This window comes from Triturus cristatus, chromosome 8, assembly GCF_964204655.1.
Source record: "Triturus cristatus chromosome 8, aTriCri1.1, whole genome shotgun sequence".
NCBI lineage: Eukaryota > Metazoa > Chordata > Amphibia > Caudata > Salamandridae > Triturus > Triturus cristatus.
The window spans coordinates 601,249,514-601,270,414 of record NC_140591.1 but is presented as its reverse complement, the minus strand read 5'-3'; the positions used below and the strand labels follow the sequence as shown (position 1 = coordinate 601,270,414).

The following is a 20,901-nucleotide window of genomic DNA, read 5'->3' as shown; positions in this document are numbered from 1 at the left end:
TCGTCTCACACTTCTCATCTACGGGCAACCTCCTGCATTTGCTGGGGTTCTCCATCCACATGCCGAAGTCGCATCTGGCTCCCTCTCAGATGCTCCTCTTCATCAGGGCAGTTCTGGACACGGCGCGATTTCGGGTTTATCTTCGCGAACAGCGCGTCCGGGTAATTCGGCCTATGAGGTGGGTCAGCGGCAGATCCCTCTTCCTTCCCCAACCGGAGCACACAGTGGTAATAGATGTGTCCCTCCGGGGATGGGGCGGCCATATGGAGGAGGCGGAGATCAGAGGTCTATGGTCTCCGGCGGAGTCTGAGCTCCATATCAATCAGTTGGAGCTTCTGCTTGCACTCGAACCATTCCTTCCCTCTGTCAAGAGGACAGTGGTGCAGGGGTTCTCGGACAAAACCACCGCCATGTGGTACTGCAACTAGCGAGGCGAGGTGGGGTCGTGGACCCTATGGCAGAAGGCTCTGCACATCCGGACGTGGCTGGACTGCCAGGGCATTCTACTAGTGGTTCAACGCTTGGCAGGTTCTGTGCACGCCAGAGCGGACGAACTCAACCGCCAGTGCATCATAGATAACGAATGGCATCTTCACTCACAGGTGGCACAAGGTCTCTTTCAGCAATGGGGAGTACCTTGATTAGATCTATTCGCCACCAAACAGAAAGCACACTGTCAGCAGCTCTGCGCCTTGGAGTTTCCAAGGCGGCACTCGCTCGGAGACGCTTTTCGTCATGAGTGGAGTGGCGGTCTGTTGTACGCCTTTCCGCCTATTCCACTTCTACCCAGAGTGCTGAAGATCAGACGCAACCGGGCCCAAGTTCTTCTTGTGGCACCGGACTGGGCTCGAAGAGTTTGGTATCCCGAGCTACTCAGTATGAGCGTGGATCCTCCGATCTGACTGCATCTTCGGGAGGATCTTCTGACCCAGCAACAGGGGACGGTCCTCCACCCGAATCTGTCCAGCCTCCACCTGCTTGCGTGGAGATTGAGTGGAGACAGTTGATTCCATTTGACTTGCCTCCTGAAGTTTGTAATGTGATTCTGGCAGCCAGGTGTCCCTTGTAGGAGAGTAGGGTCTGCAATCCTATGATCACCCAGATTTTTTGCTTTTGCTTTTGCTTCATTGGTTTACGACTTTCCCTGGCTGTGGGCCTGCCAATCAGACCCACAGCCTAGCTGTTCTCTCTCGAAATTAACACAGATGTACATTAGGTGCATCCACTAATTGGAACTGGGCCGCCTTGTCAGTCCCTGTCTCAGCATACCACAGGTATCCAGGGCATCGGTGTACCCAGGGCCTACCAGGGGCTGCAGCATGTATTATGCCACCCCTGGATGGCCGCCCAAATCTGACACAACTGGCTGCACGACAGCTGGGGCAAGGTGGTGTAATCACCCGTTGCTATAGGTGTAGTATTCCTATACCTAACCCTAAAATGGACGCATGGATTCCTGTCAGTCACTCCTATGGCAGGCCTTAACAATCCTGAAGGCAGAGTGCTGGGAATCATGTGAGATGGTGCTCTGGCGCGAGCTGAGCCCGTCGACGGCTTGCGGAACCAAATCCTAAATAGCCGTTCCATGGTGACGCGGGCCAACTACCTTAAAGTGCATTATAATCCTCGCGGTTATTTGCTAACTTTGGCATCGCATCACCCAAACATGTCGAGTAAGGTGTCATACGAATTGGAATACGAACCCCTCGCCAGTTCTGGCGACGGGGTTAGCATTCCACCCTTCTAGAGGGACACGACATGGAAGTAACCTTGAACCCCGGTTACAGTTGACTCAAGCCTCAGCATCACAAAATGGATGCTGCCACCAGACACAAGTCTGACCTCCTGCTGCTGGGAGACCTTCCAGCGAGGGGAGCTTGGACAAAGGGTTTCCTGTCGAGGGCGGTGTTGGCACCATCCCAGACAGGGTTTGTGTATCCCAGGTAGGCAGGGCTGAAAGGAAGGTGATTGCAAGTGGCACCCCGGTGCTCACTGTGCATAGCCCGGCTCAAAGCAGTTTCGGGGGCACACCAGCCCCTGAGCTGGGGCGAAGCCGGACAAAGGATAGGGGTGTAACCACCCCCCTCCTGGTCCCACCCATAGGTAGGACCTAGTCACGGGCCAGCCCCTTTTTCCTAGAATAAAGGTGGGAGCGGGTCCCCTTCCCAAATTGGATAATTCTGAATCTTGAACTACTTTCCACGAAAGGAACTCTTGACTTTTCTGAAGACTCTCCCTTGTGGCTAAGGAGTAGCCACCCTGCACCAACTAAGCGCTTGCGGTTTGCTGTACGTCTCTCCCACGGATCAAGACTGCCCAGCTCGACGAGACCCGGGTTCCCTGCCATCTCTGACCTCTACCTACATCATCAGCCCAGCTGAGATTCGTAGGTGTGACGAGACCTGCGGGACCGGCCATCTTCAGAACCTGCACGACGCTTAACTAACCCGCCCACCGAGGGACCCTCGAGTGAGTGTACCTAGGGTTTGAGAAGCCCTAACCCTGAGCGGCTCCAGCACCGAAGTCCGCCTCCCCAGCATCCACGAGATCTGCGTGGGGGCCCTTCTGCTCCTTGCTGTTCACCGCGTTGTCAGACCACTCGCCGACCGGCTTGTGGCCCTCTTCACGAAGCACCACGATAGTTTGTTTTCATCACTGGTCTGGTTGCTCCAAACTGGCCCTTGCTCCCCTTCAACAGAGGAGTACCTCGGACCCTCCTGGTCCACTCCAGACGCCATCTTGACTCCCCCGCGTGGGTTTGCCACTGCCAAGACCTGCTGCCCCACTCCCGGGCCCAGCATCATCGACAGCAGACAACTTCGTGGGACAGCTCGCCCTCCATCCTGGTCGCCGCCGCGCCTCCTGGTCCGAGGAACAGCCGAGTCCGACGTCATCCACTCACCTGGTCGAGGTGACTTCAGCCGGTACCTTCCTGGTACCCACACGATCGCTGGCTAGCGGTTGAGAACTGAGTCCCCTCTGCTTTCAGGTTTCCTTCAACACCGATCCAGGCTTGGATCTCGCTGAAACATCGACACTGGTCGCCTGCCAGCAACTTCTTCTTTCAGGCTCCTGAGACTACAACGAGGATTCCCGACATCTTGCCGAACCTCACGCAGCCGCAGCCCCTGGGCTAGGTAACTCGAGCATTTCGGTGCTCCATCGCAGGTTCGCTCTACAAGTGTCCAGTTCCTTTTTCGTTTAGTCCCACTGATCGGATCACTCCGGAATCAGTAACTCCAGACTCTAACCACTCGCATTTCACTGTTAGCGTAGATGGTTTCTCGTGCCCTTCGGGCATTTGTGTAAATTGTGCAACTGAGGTATTTTCTAAGAGTTTTGTAGTGTGCTTAGCTCCCTGACTCATAAAGAGCCAGGGTAGTCTTGTTATAAATAAATATCCTTTATTTTCATAACAACTTGTGTGGTGTCCTTTCACTTGACGTTCAAGGGGTATATGTGATGGTAAACAGCTGGCTTAACACGCCCTCTAGAGTTTAGCCTAAAGACTTCTCGTATCCACGCTACTAGGATAGCTGGTCTAAAAGGTTGACTTACAACCAATCATCAATAAGGGTCGTTTGGAATGATACACAGTGATCACTAGAATAGTGAGCACTACATATCAGGCCAACTTCTCACATCCCTCACCTAAACTGTATATGCATGCCACTGGAACAAATTTGTGGCATGGTGCACAGCCAAAACTGTGGACTGCCCCTCTTTCTGAGGTCCTATTGTTCCTTCTCTCTTTGGCCTAGCAGGACTCTGCTCTGGGCACTGTTAAGGGCTACCTCTCTGCTCTTTCAGCCTTTTTCAGGCTGTTGTCCACAGATTCCTCCTATTCCTTTTGTGATGCCTCACTGGGACTTGCACCTGGTTCTCACACACTTAATGTGTGCTCCCTTTGAGCCTCTTCATAACTGTCCTTTATGGTTATTGACTTTGACAACTGTCTTCCTGGTGGCTATCACCTCCGCTAGGCGCGTGAGTGAACTCCAGGCTCTTTCATGCAAACCTCCTTTTCTGGCGGTTCATCCGGACAAGGTTGTGCTTCGGCCACGTCCTTCCTTACTACCAAAAGGAGTCACTGCCTTTCATCTGGGGCTAACTGTCACTCTGCCCGCTTTCTTTCTGCCTCCACACCCTTACAGAGAGGAATAGAGGCTCCATCATCTGGACCCAAAACGTGCGCTTTCATTCTACCTCAGCCGCACACAACCGTTCAGGGTGGATGACCAGCTCTCTGTTGGCTACGTGGGCGCCACGAAAGGCCGGGCTGTGCACAAACGGACTATCTCCCACTGGGTTGTCCTGTGTTTTAACGCCTGTTACTCTCTGGCTAAAAAGGAACCTCCGTATAGCTACGCGCACATTCTACCAGGGCGACGGCCGCTACTACTGCATTGGGACGCAGTGTCCACCTGCAGGACATCTGTCAGGCAGCCACTTGGGCCTCGCGGCATACTTTCACTAAGCACTATTGCCTTGACAGTCCAATCCGGAGAGATGGCTTCTTTGGCCCTTCGGTTCTCCGTGACTTTCTGGTGTAATCTCACTTCGCAGGCCTACCGGGGTTGGTATTGCTTGGGTCTGTATTCTAAGGTAAGGAATCTATCACTAACATGTCTCTTTCAGATGCACAAGTTACTTACTTGTGTAAAGATATATCTGTAAGACACATACATTAGTGATAGATTCATTACCGCCCCCCCATCCTCCCGTTCTGCGAACTGATTTCTAGGGTTCCAGTCACCTCTTTCAGGGCCCTAGTTCTATTGCACCAATAGTCGGTCTCTGGCATGGCTCTGTGTTCCTGGCGCGGAAAAGTCGTGTACAGAACTGACGTCAGCGCGCATGGGCGCGTCTAAGTAGCTCTGACGACGTCATCTCGGCGGCTACGACGCCAGCGACGTAGCGAAGCCGCACGACGACGCCTACCGATGCGCAGGGGTACTGCTGATGAAAAACTTTCCGGATCCAGTCTGACGCCTGGGGATATTCTAAGGTAAGGAATCTATCACTAACTAATGTCTCTTACAGATACATCGTTGCACAAGTAAGTAACTTGTGCTTCTTGCAGGACACGGAGTCCGGTTTGTCCCTTCCTGTCCTGTGCATATTCCTAGTTCTCAAGAAGTGGCTCTGGTCTATGCTTTTCTGCCTCTGGATCTGTGCTCCACCCCTGATGTTTTTCTGGGTGTGAGTTCTTACTGCCATTATGGCGCAGGTGCTTCTTTAGGTGGCACTACTGTGTGTGTATTCTTCTCGACGTTCTCCATTTTGGTAGACGGTGTCGGTCTTTGGCGGTGTAGGCTTCGACACTCGTCTCCGCGCCGTTCAAGGTCCCGGTCCAGGAGGAGGTCGAAGGACTGGTCGCGGAGCCACAGCCACCATTACCGCTAGTCGGGTTCGAAGTCTTCGGGTAAGTCGAAGCACTCAAAGAAGTCCAAGAGGTGACACCGCTCTTCGGACTCCCCTCGCCGGTCGCGCGACTCGGTCGAGGGTCAGGGTGGTCCCACCCCCGCGGCTCCGTCGGAGCCGCAGGAGCCGCGTCCGGCCCCATATCCGCCGGTCCCTGGGACTGACGCGACTCCGGCCGAGATCAGTGCCTTCCTCTCGGCCATGAGGGGCCTGGCTCCACCGTCGACGCCTGCCGGCGCGCCTTCGGGCCCCGCGGGCTCGACTGGGCCACCTCGCGAGCCGGTGGCTCCGGCCCCGGCACCGTCGGCGACTTCGGTCCCGACGCCGCAGGTCCCCGAGGGATCCAGGCCTAGATCTCTGCCGGCGCTGGTCGACCTCACGACGCCTCCTCCGCCGGCGCCGACACCGATTCCACCTCCAGCGTCGTCTCCGGACGACGCCGTTCCCCGGTTCAGCCCCGTTCCGGGCCCGGCGCCGTCCGACGCCGATGGATGAACATTTAATCTACCGCCCGGCTCCGGTTATTCCCCCTGTTTATCAGGAATCGGATGACGGGGCAACTGGGAGGGGTCTGAGGACCCTTTGGGCAGGCAGGCCCATTTATCACAGGACTGGGCAGACGAACTGGGGGATGCCAGTGGTCTGGACACCTCCCCAGACACTGGTTTCATCTCTCCTCCGACTGTGGCCTCGGAGGAAGGTGCAGCTTTTTCAGTGGTGCTGCGCAAGGCGGCCGACGCCCTTGGGCTGGAGTTGCCTGCTGTGGCCGTGAGGACTAACCTCCTCACTGAAGTGATTCAACAGTCAGCAAGCTCCTCGGAGCCTCTGCTGCAGTTCAATGAGGCACTAGTGGACGTTCTGCAGGGCACCTGGTCCAAGCCCTCCACAGTACCTCCTGTGGATCAGAACGTGGCCCGGCGCCACCGCCCTGCCCCGGGCGACCCCAGTTTTATGTCTCAACACCCCACGCCCGAGAGTCGGGTTATCCAGGCCTCTACTTCCCAATCCTCCTTCCCATCCGCTCCTCCGGATCGGGAATCCAAGAGGCTGGAACAGTTCGGAAAAAAGCTGTTCTCTTCCCTTAGTTTGAATACCGCTTGCCTCTTGGACCGTTATTCCCACTCTTTGTGGGATACGGTGGAGGACGTGCTGCCCCTGTGTCTGGAGGAGGCCCGGACACGGCTCGCCCAGGCTCTCGCCGACGGGCGAGATGCAGCACGACTTGCTATACGATGTGGACTAGACACTACGGACTCGCTGGGTAGGGCGATGTCAACCACGGTGGCGCTCCGTCGCCACGCCTTGCTGCGGTCCACGTCTTTCTCTGGGGATGTCCAGAGTACCCTCATGGATATGCCCTTTGATGGCACTCGCCTTTTTGACGAGAAGGCGGATAGTGCGCTGGCGCGCTTCAAGAACTCCCGGGCTACGGCCAAGTCCTTGGGCCTCTCGGCCCCGCGACCGCAAACTTCCGCCTTTCGCCCCTTTCGTGGCCAAGGAAGGGGCGCCCCCTCACTTCCGCCTAGCCACCGCCCGCTGAATCAACGTGGACGTGGATTCCGCCGAGGCGGTACCGGGGGAGAACGTGCCGGTCAGTCCACATCCACCCCGGCAGCATCCGCCTCAAAGCCCTCCTAGTCCGAGCTTTCAGGCCCATTCCACGCCAGTGGGCGGCAGAGTTCGCCATCACCTGCTCCACTGGCGTTCCATCAGGTCGGACAGGTGGGTGCTGCAAATCGTCCGAAGGGGCTACTCCCTCCCCTTCGAGACGACCCCTCCAGCCATGCCACCGCAGTACCACCGTATGTCGGGGGATCACTTGAATCTTCTGCGGAAGGAAGTTGCGGCCCTCTTGGCCAAAGGGGCCGTCAAGCGCGTTCCTGGTCCAGAAGTAGGTCGTGGTTGCTATTCCCACTACTTTCTGGTTCCCAAGAAGGGAAAAGGGGGCCTACGCCCGATCTTGGACCTCAGGAGCGTCAACGCCTTCCTCCGGAAGGAGAGGTTCAAGATGCTCACCTTAGCACAGGTTCTGGCTGCCCTAGACCCTGGAGACTGGATGGTAGCGTTGGACTTGCAGGACGCTTATTTCCACATCCCGGTCCTGCCGGCCCACCGGCGTTACCTGCGGTTCACGGTGGGTCAGGAGCATTTCCAGTTCACGGTGCTCCCCTTCGGCCTCACCAGTGCCCCTCGGGTGTTCACGAAAGTGATGGCGGTGGTCGCAGCTCATCTGCGCAGATCAGGGGTTCCAGTCTTCCCCTATCTCAACGACTGGCTGTTGAAGGCGGGTTCGCACCAGCAAGTAGTCTCCCACCTCCAGACTACGGCCGACCTCCTGCATTTGCTGGGGTTCTCCGTCAATGTGCTGAAGTCGCATCTAAGTCCCTCCCAGAAGCTCCCCTTCATCGGAGCGGTTCTGGACTCGGCGCAGTTCCGGGCTTATCCTCCGGAGCAGCGGGTCCAGGATATTCAGGCTCTGATTCCCATCTTTCAGCCTCTATCCCGGGTTGCGGTTAGGTTGGTGCTGCGGCTTCTGGGTCTGATGGCCTCCTGCATCCGGTTAGTGCATCACGCCAGGTGGCGAATGCGGGCTCTGCAGTGGGACCTGAAGTTTCAGTGGGCCCAGCATCGGGGCAACCTGTCCGACCATGTCTTGATCTCGGAGGGCACTGCAAAACAGTTGCAGTGGTGGCTCACGAACCGCTATTGGGTCAGCGGCAGATCCCTACCCCACCCGGAGCACGTAGTGGTAACGGATGCGTCCCTCCTGGGATGGGGGGGGCCACATGGGGGAGGCGGAGATCAGAGGACTCTGGTCTCCGGCGGAGTCTCGCTCCATATCAACCTTTTGGAGCTGAGAGCGATCCGGCTTGCACTGAAGGCATTCCTTCCCGTTGTCTGGGGAAGTGTGGTGCAGGTGTTCACGGACAACACCACCGCCATGTGGTATTGCAACAAACAGACCGGGGTGGGATCGTGGACCCTTTGTCAGGAGGCTCTGCCCCTCTGGACATGGCTGGAACATCAGGGTATCACCCTGGTGGTTCAACATCTGGCGGGCTCTCTGAACGCCAGAGCAGACGAACTCAGCCGCCGATGCATGATGGATCACGAATGGCGTCTCAACTCGGACGTGGCGCAATGTCTCTTTCGGCAGTGGGGAGAGCCTTGGTTAGATCTATTCGCCACCGAAGAGAACGCGCAATGTCAGCAGTTCTGCGCGTTGGAGTTTCCAAGGCGGCACTCGCTCTGGGACGCTTTTCGTCGCGAGTGGAGTTTTGGTCTGTTGTACACCTTTCCGCCTATACCACTTCTGCCCAGAGTGCTGAAGAAGATCAAGCGCGACCGGGCCCAAGTCATCTTGGTGGCTCCGGATTGGGCACGAAGGTACTGGTATCCCGAGCTACTCAGTCTGTCAATCGATCCCCGATACGACTGCCTCTTCAGGAGGACCTTCTGTGGCAGCAGCAGGGGACGGTCCTCCACCCGAACCTGTCCAGTCTCCACCTTTATGCGTGGAGATTGAGCGGCGACAGTTGATGCCATTTGACTTGCCTCCTGAAGTCTGTGATATCATTCTGGCAGCCAGGCGTCCCTCCACACAGTCGGTATACGCCTGCCGGTGGAACAAATTTGTGGCATGGTGCACAGCAAAGGCTGTGGATCCCCTTTCCGCCCCTCTTTCTGAGGTTCTCCTCTTCCTTCTTTCTCTGGCCCGGCAGGGCTCTGCCCTGGGCACCCTGAAAGGTTATCTTGCTGCCATCTCCGCCTTCTTGCGGCTTCCTGATCAGCCTTCTCTTTTCAAGTCCCCTGTGGTTACACGCTTTCTCAAAGGCATTACACACACGTTCCCTCCTGTCCCTTTTGTAATGCCTCAGTGGGACTTGAATCTGGTTTTGACATTCCTGATGTGCGCTCCCTTCGAGCCTCTTCACAATTGCCCTCTTCGTCTTCTAACTCTAAAGACTGCTTTTCTGGTAGCCATCACCTCGGCTAGACGGGTGAGTGAGCTCCAGGCTTTATCTTCAAAGCCTCCTTTTCTATCTGTTCATCCGGACAAGGTTGTCCTTCGGCCTCGTCCCTCCTTTCTTCCTAAAGTGGTGACTCCATTTCACCTTGGGCAGTCTGTCACCTTGCCCACCTTCTTTCCGCCTCCGCATCCTTCCAAAGAGGAAGAGAGGCTCCACCGTCTGGACCCAAAACGTGCGCGCTCCTTTTATCTGGACCGCACAAAACAGTTCCGGGTGGACGACCAGCTTTTTGTTGGGTACGTGGGCGCTAAGAAGGGGAAAGCTGTGCACAAACGAACCATCTCTCGGTGGGTCGTTTTGTGTATAAAAATCTGCTATTCCTTTGCTAAAAAGGACCCTCCTGTTGGGCTGCGCGCCCATTCTACTCGGGCCACGGCGGCTACTACTGCCTTGGGACGGGGAGTCCCTTTGCAGGACATCTGTCAGGCGGCGACGTGGGCTTCGCTACACACGTTTGCCAGGCATTACTGCCTTGACAGCCAAGTCCGGAGGGATGGCTTCTTTGGCCGTTCTGTCCTCCAGGACTTTCTGGTGTGATCTTGGTTCGCAGACCCACCACCGGGGATGGTATTGCTTGGGTATCTATTCTAAGGTGAGGAATCTAACTAACGTGTTTCTTTCAGATGAACAAGTTACTAACCTTCGGTAACGATGTATCTGTAAGAAACATTAGTTAGTTAGATTCCTCACCGACCCACCCATCCTCCCCGTTCTGCGAACTGACATCTAGGGTTAAGGTTGTCCTTTCAGGCCCCTAGATTTTATTTTTGGCACCAGTGTCGGTCTTTGCATGGCTCTGCGTTCCTGGCCCGGAAGGCTATGTACAAGAACTGACGTCAGCGCGCGAGGGCGGCGTCTAAGTACTCCGACGACGTCATCCCGGCGCACGACGCCGACGACGGACGCGGAGCCGCAGACGACGCCTAGCGACACGCAAGGGGTATTGCTGACGAAAAATCTTCCGGATCCAGTCTGACGCCTGGGGATATTCTAAGGTGAGGAATCTAACTAACTAATGTTTCTTACAGATACATCGTTACCGAAGGTTAGTAACTTGTTCTTCCTTTCTATTCATCCGGACAAGGTTGTGCTCCGCACTCGCCCCTCCTTCCTCCCTTCCTAAGATTGCGACTGCCTTTCACATCGGGCAGTCTGTTACGCTGCCCACCTTCTTTCCGCCTCCCTCAAAAGAGGAAGAGCGGCTCCACCGTCTGGACCCAAAACGTGCGCTCTCCTTCTATCTGGACCGCACAAAACAATTCCGGGTGGACGACCAACTCTTCGTTGGCTACGTGGGCGCTAAGAGGGGGCGGGCGAGCACAAGCGAACCATCTCTCGGTGAGTCGTTTTGTGCATCAAAGCTTGTTACTCCTTAGCTATAAAGGAACCTCCTGTTGGGCTGAGGGACCATTCCACTCGGGCCACGGCGGCGACGACTGCCCTGGGGCGGGGAGTCCTCTTGCAGGACATCTGTCAGGCAGCAACGTGGGCCTCGCTGCACACGTTTGCCAAGCATTATTGCCTGGACAGCCAAGTCCGGAGAGACGGCTTCTTTGGCCGTTCTGTTCTCCAGGACTTTCTGGTGTGATCTTTGTTCGCAGACCCACCACCGGGGATGGTATTGCTGGGGTATCTATTCTAAGGTGAGGAATCTAACTAACGTGTTTCTTTTAGATGAACAAGTTACTTACCTTCGGTAACGATGTATCTGTAAGAAACATTAGTTAGTTAGATTCCTCACCGACCCACCCATCCTCCCCGTTCTGCGAACCGACATCTAGGGTTAAGGCTATCCTTTTCAGGGCCCTAGATTTTTTGGCACCAGTGTCGGTCTCTTGCATGGCTCTGCGTTCCTGGCGCGGAAAGCTATGTACAAGAACTGGCGTCAGCGCGCGAGGGCGGCGTTTAAGAACTCCGACGTCATTCCGGCGCACGACGCCGACGACGGACGCGGAACCGCAGACGACGCCTAGCGACGCGCAAGGGGTATTGCTGACGAAAAATCTTTCTGGATCCAGCCTGACACCTGGGGATATTCTAAGGTGAGGAATCTAAATAACTAATGTTTCTTACAGATACATCGTTACCGAAGGTAAGTAACTTGTTCGTTGGTACTGTTCGCATTACTCCGACAGACCTATTCCGTGCACTCCAACCAATTTCTGAAATATGCCCAGTTGCGCCATGCTCGGAAGTCAGAGAACATGGCGCCGCAGAATCTACCTGAGTCCTCCCCACTCAAGGGGTGACTCCTACAAGAGGAGTTGACTTCCAAAGCCATATCTGCTACATATAAAACTCTTAACCATATGCCAGATAGGTTGCTCAAATTGAGGGAGGGGTGCGGTCTGGTGGTGGGAGACCTAGAGGATGTCAATTGGGAGGCGGGTCTGATGCACCCGAGTGAGGTGGCAATAAAATCCCGCCTATGCAGTCGTGGCTTCTGCAGGCAAGCACAGTTGGGCGGGGGGGGGATGTTGACAGATGACCGAATAGAGAAAATTAAATAAATAAAGCCTATTCTGTCGAGACCCCCCCCCCGCCCGCCCCACCATGCTTACCTGCAGGAGCTGCGACTACGCCTAAGACAATTGAAAGCAGTTAACCGTCGTATTGTATTTAACTATTTTCTAACCTTTTGGGGATTGTTTGTACGTACGGCGGTGCCGCACTCTGATTGGCTCGTTTCTTTCAATCGGAGGCGTGCCTGGGAGGAACCAGTTGTGCCCCTCAGGTACTTCATGCACGCCGCAGCGCGGACGCGCTGTTGGGGGAGAGAGTGTATTACGGAGAGAAACTGCTCGGCCTAGGCTCGCTGAGGACGATTCCCCTTTATTGTACATCTATTTGTGCTGTGTGCTGATTTTACTCGTTTATGAGTAACTTTTAAAACCATTTTCTAACCTTTTGGGGATTGTTTGTATGTACAGTGGTGCCATGCTCTGATAGGCTTGTTTCTTCCAATCAGAGGCATGCCTGGGAGGAGCCAGTTGTGCCCCCCAGGTACTTCACGCATGCTGCAGCGCAGACACACCGCTGGCCCGCCAAAGGCAAGCCTGTCTGCACATCACCAAGAGCCAGGCACAATGCCCATTTGACTCCCCACAGGCTTGTCTACTCGCGCGAGGCCCTGCTTGAAGCGCAAAGGAGCGCACCCCTGTGTGGAAACTATACTTGGTCTCCCATCGCTGGCTCCTTACACTACAGCCACTGTAACCGCCAGTTTTACCACTGTTCTAGCGCCCCGCCATGCAGGAAGAAATACAAATACAAAATTGTCAGTTTAAACTGCCGCTCATTAGTCAAGCATCATGCAGAAGTATTTGACTTGCTATCCGAACAGTCTCTTGATATTTTACTCCTGACTGAGACCTGGCTCTCTTAAGACTCCATCACCATGCCCGCCCTGGCTATGCCTCCAGGTTATGCCATGAGAAACGTGAATAGAGGGACAGGGAGAGGCGGGGGTATTGCAGTGATTTATAAAGCTATTTATACAGCTGTATCCAGGAAACCATCCAGGACTCCGAAAGCACGATTTTTAAAATGTCTCTGATAATTTCATGTTCTCTGGGTTACTTATTTACCGTCCCGCAGGGCCGTCTAAACCTTTCAGAGAAGCAGTAGCCAATGCTGCCAACGCTGTAGCGCTTAAATCAGCCAACTTCACCATTATTGGAGATTTGAATTTCCACCTAGAGTCCCATAATGACCCTGACATTCACAACTTCTTAGGTGATATGGCAGCCTGCCAACTATCTCAACTACTTCCAGGGCCTACACACGAGGCTGGCCACCTCCTTGACCCTGTTTTTTCCAATATTTTGCTCCTTGAGGTCCCGCCACCCGTTACCCATGACATGGACCGACCACTATCTTGTCCTTTGCTCGATACATTCAGCAGGCTCCAAACCCCAGTCCCTTCTCAATCCTATATATAAACTCCCCTGGCATAACTTAGATCACTCTACCTTCCGATACACACTCTGCTTCATACAGCCACCGTTGGCTACCAACATCGAGACAGGGAATGACAGTTTCAGGGAGTGGGTCAATCAGGCTCTAGACAAATGTGTCGTGGACATATGGACTCATCCCAAGAAAGCTCTGTCCAATGTCTGGTTTGATTTTTTACTCACAGCAGCTAGGAAGACCTGCAAAGTGTTAGAACACACTTGGAGACGCTCATATAGTCCCTCTGCTAAACTTGAATATAAAACGGCCATTAAAGCCTATCATAAACTGATACGGAAACCCAGCGCCACCTACTTTGCCAATAAAATTAATAACAGCAATAACCCGCCTAAAACGATTATCTCTTTGCTAAAGGATATGGTGAAATCCCCTCTGTCACCCGAAAACACCATAACATCCAATGCCCAATGTGAGGTATTGGCCACCTATTTTATCAACAAGGTGGAGGGCATCTATGACAGCTTCTGTTCTAAGAGTGACGCTCTCGACCCCTTGGAAGGAGACCTACTGGCACTGAGATCCACTCCCTCCCTGCCCTCCCATTAATCACCGTTGAAGGCCTTCAGGCCTTGTTTACTAAGATAAAATCTGGGTCTCCAGATGACTCCCTTAAACCGGAACACTTCCTTAAGTTCAAAGACTGCCTCCTGCCTAGTTGTCTGGAACTCATCAATCTCTCCTTATCGTCGGCAGAGTCCCCGCCATCCTGGAAACATGCAAAAGTCATTCCACTATTGAAAAAGCCGTCGTTAGATGCTTCAAGACCGAAGAATTACCGTCCGATCTCTTTGCTTCCTTTCTTAGCTAAAATCACGAAATCCCATGTCAACTCCACTCCGTATCTGGAGTCTTGCTCCATACAAGATCCCTCTCAAATTGGCTTTAGGCTGCGTCATAGCACCCAGTCAGCTCTATTAGCATTTACTGAGCAACTCGGAGAATCCCTGGATGAGGGCAGTACATTGGCACTGATCTTGCTTGATCTCAGTGCCACCTTCGACACAGTCTACCATAACATCCTGCTTTTCCGCCTGCGGGAGATTGGCATCACCGGCAAAGCCCTCACCTGGTTTACATCGTTTTTGACCAACAGGTCCTTTCAAGTCATTTCCCCCCGTTAATCCCCCCCCCACTACTCTCAGACACATTACCTATACTGCGGCGTCCCCCAGAGATCGGCACTAAGCCCGACCCTGTTCAATGTTTACATTCGGCCACTGGCTTTGCTGGCCAAAGCCCGCAACATCTCTCTAGTGTCATATGCAGATGGCACGCAGCTAATACTTTCCTTTACCAAGGACACTAGCCTGGAAGCTGCTAAATTTCAGGAGGACTTGACTGCCATCTCAGCCTGTATGGAGGCTAATTGCCTCCAGCTGAACTCCACTAATTCTGAGATCCTCCTACTAGGTAGAGACTCACATATTTGGGGCAGCAACTGGTGGGCTCTGAAGCTTGGCACACCCCATCTAGGCATTTGGGTTGATAGCGCCCTTTCTTTCAAGGACCACACCAAGTCTGTTGTACGGACCTGTTTTGGATCTCTGCACGTCCTTAAACCCATAGTGTTTTTTTTTTTGCCCTCACACCCACCAGATGATTGCTCAAGTTACTGCAAGCTACTGTTCTGGCTAGGCTGGACTATTGCAACGGTCTGCTGCTTGGCTCCAATGAGTCTGTGATTAAAAGGCTGCAGCGCACTACGACTGATGCAGTCCACACACTGTTTGACCTACCTAGGCACAGCTCCGTCTCCAGCCTTTTGTGTCGCCTTCACTGGCTGCCTATGGAGCAAAGAATCTGTTTTAAAGCACTTTGCTTTGCACACACAATTCTTGCAGGCTCAGGCCCAACGATTCTGAGCGCTCTTTGCCGTCCCTCCATCCCGACGTGTGTCCTACGTTCGGCCGACCTCAATCTGGCACGTTTCCCTCGGTTCCATAGAGGCAGAGCAGGAGGTCATTCATTCAAGGTGCTTGTGCCGACCCTCTAGAATTCTCTACCTCTTTCCATCAGAAGCACTCCCAACCTTCTATCCTTTAAAAGGGCGGTGAAGACCTGGCTTTTTCGTGGATCAGTAACTTCCTCTCCCACCCTCTTTCCTGGCAATCGGCGCTGGGACGTCCCTTTGGCAGGACAGCCATGCGCTTTACAAATTACTTAACATAGCCTTAAGATTCATTCAAACTTGAGCATGTGATTCAGGTTAGCTTGTACAATCCGTACTCTGTTTTTTATTTTTGCTAAGACCTGAATATGTATTCTTATGTCTTTTAATTGGAAAAATATTAATATGGCAGTAATATGCAGAATTAATTATTCATGGAGATAACTTACATTCCAGGCAAGGAATTTCTTATACATTGAAGGATAAGTAAGTTTAGTTCTGTCATCGTTCATTCATAAGTAGTTCTGTATAGCATGCAAAAATACCTTTTTATTTTTATTCTAGGCATACTTTGGTGGTGAAGCTCGCTGTGATGCTGAGGCTGGTCAAGGAGACGAGTATGACCCTACAGAGCTCATTTGTGGGGCGTGCTCTGATGTTTCCAGGGCTCAGGTATTTTATTCAACTTATCTAGATATTAACTGAGAGTTTACATGTCTTACATGCAAAAGCAGAGAGTACCTATGCAACCTTATTGATAGACATTCGTAACATGTTAGCATTTTACTTACATGTGATCCTATGCTATAAATGATGAGCATAAAAGTCATAAATTAACACCCAGGTCACATTTTACAAGCAATGCCTCAAATTGAGTATCTGATTATGCAGCATAGGTAAAACCAATATGAAGTAGTGCCATACCATTATAAATTAAATTATAGCTTAATATCGGAGGTGACGTCTTAAAGGCCTTTCCTTAAGATACACTGCATAATTTCTATGAATACTGTCTTCCAGGTAGGCAAAATCTTCAACGTGTTAACAGTACTGGTTCCGTAGCTTGAATGTAAAAAATAGTCAAACTGTAATTGATTTTGTCAGCGGCCCCGAAGTGAAAGAAGTGAGAGAGCCTATGATATACCTAGTGCATCTTTCTCTGCACCTCTTTTTACATGCACAAAACTGAGTGTTTGCAAATATTTCCACATGGCATGCCTGAGGCAAATTTCAATAGTTAATTTCACTTTCTCAATCAAATCGCACACAATCTTGAGGCACAGTGATCTTGCATTTCGAAGTGGGAGATCCCGAGACAGTTCGCATTTTTCCCTAAAACGCACTTGTTTTGGAACAGATGTAAATGTAAATGTATTTGTACTTGTATAGCGCACTTCTACCCAGAGGTCTCGTAGCGCTGTATTCATACCGCTGTGGAACCCTTCCTGGTTTTCCTGTGAGATGTCCACTCCTGGGCACCCCCAAGGTGAAGCCAGGCATCCTAGCGCTGTGAGGTCCGTTGTGGAGATTAAGCAAGCTATTGCCCAGAGTTGCACAGTGGGACCCATGATTAGAATAGGCACCGAGGCGAGAATTATCAGGTCCGGGGAAATTGAATCCAAGAGCCGCCGAGGCGGGAATTGAACTCTGGTCCCGGGCCAGACCTCTGCATCAGGGTCTGCCGCTCTAACCATTGAGCCACACTTCTCCACAGATGAAGCAGATAAAGAAGGAAATACATATGTGAGCAGACTATTTCATATGCTATTCTGGAAACACTGGGCAAACATGTTTTTATATTCTGATACACAATGGTTCAGTAGAAACTCAAGAAGAAAACAAGTAATTTCACCGAGAGCAAAACCAGTCTCCTCTTGTGCCATATGACCTTCCAGTCTGGGTTTTCCTTCCTTTCTCATTCCAAAACATTGCTACGTTTTAGACTATGAATTTTTGTTTCTATTATGTTCTTGATTTAAAGATTGGTCAATAGCCTACAGAGCTCAGTATAGATTTGTTTGACCTTCTCAGAGTGTGGTCTACTTTTGTGCACACTCAGTGATCACAAGGGGGCCCTTAAGAGAAATGGTTGTCATCTTAAGGATTCTCTCCTTAAAAACTCCATAGTGGTGAAAATTATTATACATCTGATAGAGACTTCTAGCTGTAGATTCCTTAACGTAGAATTATCCCAGGCTTCAGACTGGACCCGGAAAACCTTCTTTCCCAGCATCTCTGCACGCCGGGTGCGTGATGTCAGCGAGGTCACTTAAGCCCCACCCCGGTGCGCTGACGTCAGTTTTCTTCTATTCTGCGTGCAACGCAGACCCGGATCGTGTTGCCTGGCCTGTTTTCAGGCCTTCTTTTTATGCTTAGCGTTTTCCTGGATACAGTGTGCGAATGCCTTCGGGCTTCCAGACGTGCTCGTCTTGCGCGCGCCAGATGTCGGCTACGGATCCTCACCCCATCTGTCTGTGGTGCTTGGGGGAGCACCACGACTCCACAGACTGCGAGGCGTGTCAGCAAATGAAGCCGAAGTCCCGGCAGGAGCGCCAGATGAAACTCCTTTCGGCCCACCTGTCCAGGTCGGCGTTGTCACCACGTCCGTCCCCTGCAGAGGGCTTCAAGAACTGCCGCTTCCGTCTCCGGCCTCGTCTCTCTCCACGGCCGCAAGGGCGTCACTCACCTGTTGGTAAGTGTCACAGTTTGTCCTCGAGGCCCGGTCCCTGGCCTGTTGGGGGCGTGGGTTCTCCGCGAGTGGTGCGACCCGCCTGTCGTCACCTTATCTGCCGTTCCCCGGCGCGGGGGTGACCAGAGCCCAACTGGAGGCCTATGCGGCGGCCTTGCAGGCCTCTTTGGCTCTTCCCTCTTCTCCTTCTCTTCCTGGGACGTCTGCGGATCCCTTGCTGCGTGCGGGGACTCCTGCGGCGTCGCCGGCTGCTCCTGCGCCGACTGGTTTGGATCCAGGTTTGGAGGATGTGGTGCCGTCGGGGTGCGGCCCTTCGAGGTTCCCTCCTTCGGACCACGGCGCCTCTGCCTCGCCGCAAACCCCCGCGGGGGTCCCTGTGGTGTCGCAGGAGGATGCCGGGGCTCGGGGCGTGTCCTCGAGTCCCTCTCGGCCCTCTGGGCAGGCGGCAACCTTGTCCGAGGCCGAGGTGGTTCCACTCAGGTGCCGGTGGATGCTGGCCCTGGTGGTGCCGCAGGGGCCGGCTAGGGGTTGGGCGTGTCCCCGGACCCCCCTTGTCCCTCCACGCAGGCGGCTGCCTCGTCGGAGGTCGAGTCGACGCCTTTTCAGCGCCGTTCCTTAGCCGCCCTGGCTCCGACCCAGCCCCGGTCCCCCGCGATGTGGCGGAGGTCTTTCCGGCATCCCCTTCGGCGCCGGTCGACATTGACCTGATACCGGTGGCGGACTCTACGACACCGGTCCGACATCGGGTCGTTGATTCGTCTTCGGACGCCCCCTCTTCTCCAGAGGTTTGGCAGCTGTTTGTTTCATCTTCTCCGTAGACGGGTCGCCGCATCGTGGCTTTTTCCCCGGCGTCTTCTAAGGATGGCTCTTCGCCGTCACCGCGCCCGCAGTCTTCGCCGGAGGCGACTCAGGTTCCTCATTCATCGGTCCACCCTCCCCCGTTTCAAGCTTGGCCTTTCCTTCAGTTGGGCTGGGGGACGGCCGCCTTAGCTTGCAGCTGTCGCCCACGGAGGAACTGCTTTCCCCGCCGCGGGGCCCTACGGAGGCGAGTGCTGCCTTCGCTTGGGCTGTTTCAACGGCTGCGGGCATCTTGCGCATGGGCGAGCCAGCTGCCCCTTTCCCCACGGATCATCTGCTGGAGGTTCTCCACCAGGGCTTTGGTGGACGGGAGCTGCTTCTTCCCTTCAAGGCTGCGCTCCACACTTCTCTTTTGGGGGCCTGGGGGTGCTCGCCGGTGCCCCAACCTCTTGTGCACCGCCACCGTCCTCCTCAACATGATCCTGTCTGTCTTTCCCTCCACCCTTCTACCAGGTGCCCTCTTTTACAGACTGCCTTTCCCTCCTTGCCATCGGTGTTGTCTCCCCCTTCGCGGAAGGCCCGCTGGTTGGATTCCTCCACTGCTGCTTTGCGGGCCCTTAACACTCTTTGGGTGTTAGCCAGAGCAACTTCTTGCTTATGGGACTCGGCGGAGTCCCTTATGTGTTCCGTTTCTCAGGCAGGTGCCTGCGTTGATCTGCGGCACCATGTGTTGGATGGCCGAGAGCTGGCGCTGTTTATTCTTCGCTCGGCTCTGGACGTTTCGGAGGTGCTTGGTCATTCCATGGCTACTTCGGTGGCCCTTCGTCGCTATGCCTGGCTACGGGATAGTGTTTTCCCTGAGAACGTTGGAGAACGGCTGGTTGACCTCCCCTTTGATGGTGCTCTGATGTTCCACGCCCCTGCGGATTCTGACATTCAGAGGTTTCTTGCGGGGCTTCATCCTCCTCCTCCTCCTCCCCCCCCCCTCAGTGACCTGACTGTCGGTCTGTGTTTTGGGAGGTGTTCTCATGTTGTTTTCCTGGGGCCTTGTAACATTGTGGCCCAGGTTGTGTGTTCTGTCTGGTTGATGTCCCTTGGGGGCCCTTTTGTGGGGCCCTTGGTGCTGTTGGCTGCTGGTCCGGACCTTTGTTGTCTTGTGGTTTTGGCTGTTGGTAAGCCCGGTAGGCCCTGAGATTAGACCTTCTGTCTCTTCTTTATTGGCTGCTTCATAAGCCGTCTGCGGGTATTTTCTGCAAGTCTTTGTTTTGTCCTCTGCTACGGAAATGTTTTCCTAAGAGGTGTTCCCATTTGGGGTATTTGTAGCTATTACATAGTTCTGTCATGTGCTGGGGGGATGTGGTCACCCTTTCGGGTTCCTTGCACTCCGCGACATCACGGTATGTCGCAGGTGCGATCATCTTGCCGATTGTCTTGGAGCGGCTTGCGCTAGGTCTGTCCTTCTCCTTGTCGCCATGCCGCTCGGCCGGTCTGGTCTGCTGTATACGGCATCGTGTTTGGTGGTTCCGGACTTTTGTCCTGTGTTTTGGCTCGGTCCAATGCCGGCTGCTCCAGAGGGTTGGCTTTCCTCGGCCTCTGTGTTCAGTTGGCCGGCTTGGGCCGTACTCCGTCTCCCTCTTATTTTCTGCCAGTTCCTCCACTTTTTCGTAGTCAGTGTGTGTGTCTGTTTGGGCCCAGCCCCTCGCTTGGGGTGTGTCCTGGTACTCCCGGGCCTCTGCCTATGATTGGCGTCTGCCTTTTCCTGGCTGCGCTGTTCTGTGGTGTTGCCTGTTGTTGGCGGCCGCGTGCCAGTGCAGGACTGCTTGTTCTACTCCACGATGGTGCTCTTGATGTCTTGCGCCCCTGCCTCTGTTCCGTGGGGCTTCGTGCAACGGTGCTTTTCTTCTTCCGCTGTGTGTTGCGGGGGTGCCTCCGGCCTTGTCCGCTGCTTGCGGCCACGGTGTTTTCAGGCTCTTTTCTGCCTCTGTGCATGTGTTTTTTCCAATGGGCCTTGCCTCTGGCTCTGCCTCTTCTCACTGGGTTCGAAGTGCCCTTGTGTTCCTTGAGGTTTTTGGGTGCTGTCTGCCCCAATGGGGTGT

The 20,901-nt window shown here is 54.0% G+C and overlaps 1 protein-coding gene across 15 annotated transcripts in view; it reads left to right on the top strand.

The window, feature by feature from the left end:
- The window catches only part of MYCBP2 (MYC binding protein 2), a 1,771,217-nt gene that overhangs the window by 1,710,001 nt on the left and 40,315 nt on the right, over nucleotides 1-20,901 (top strand). For all 15 annotated transcript variants that reach the window (XM_085622060.1, XM_085622057.1, XM_085622054.1 and 12 more), the window contains one exon: nucleotides 15,883-15,990. In XM_085622060.1, coding sequence (XP_085478186.1) covers nucleotides 15,883-15,990 — 108 coding nt within the window. The remainder of the gene's footprint in view (nucleotides 1-15,882; nucleotides 15,991-20,901) is intronic.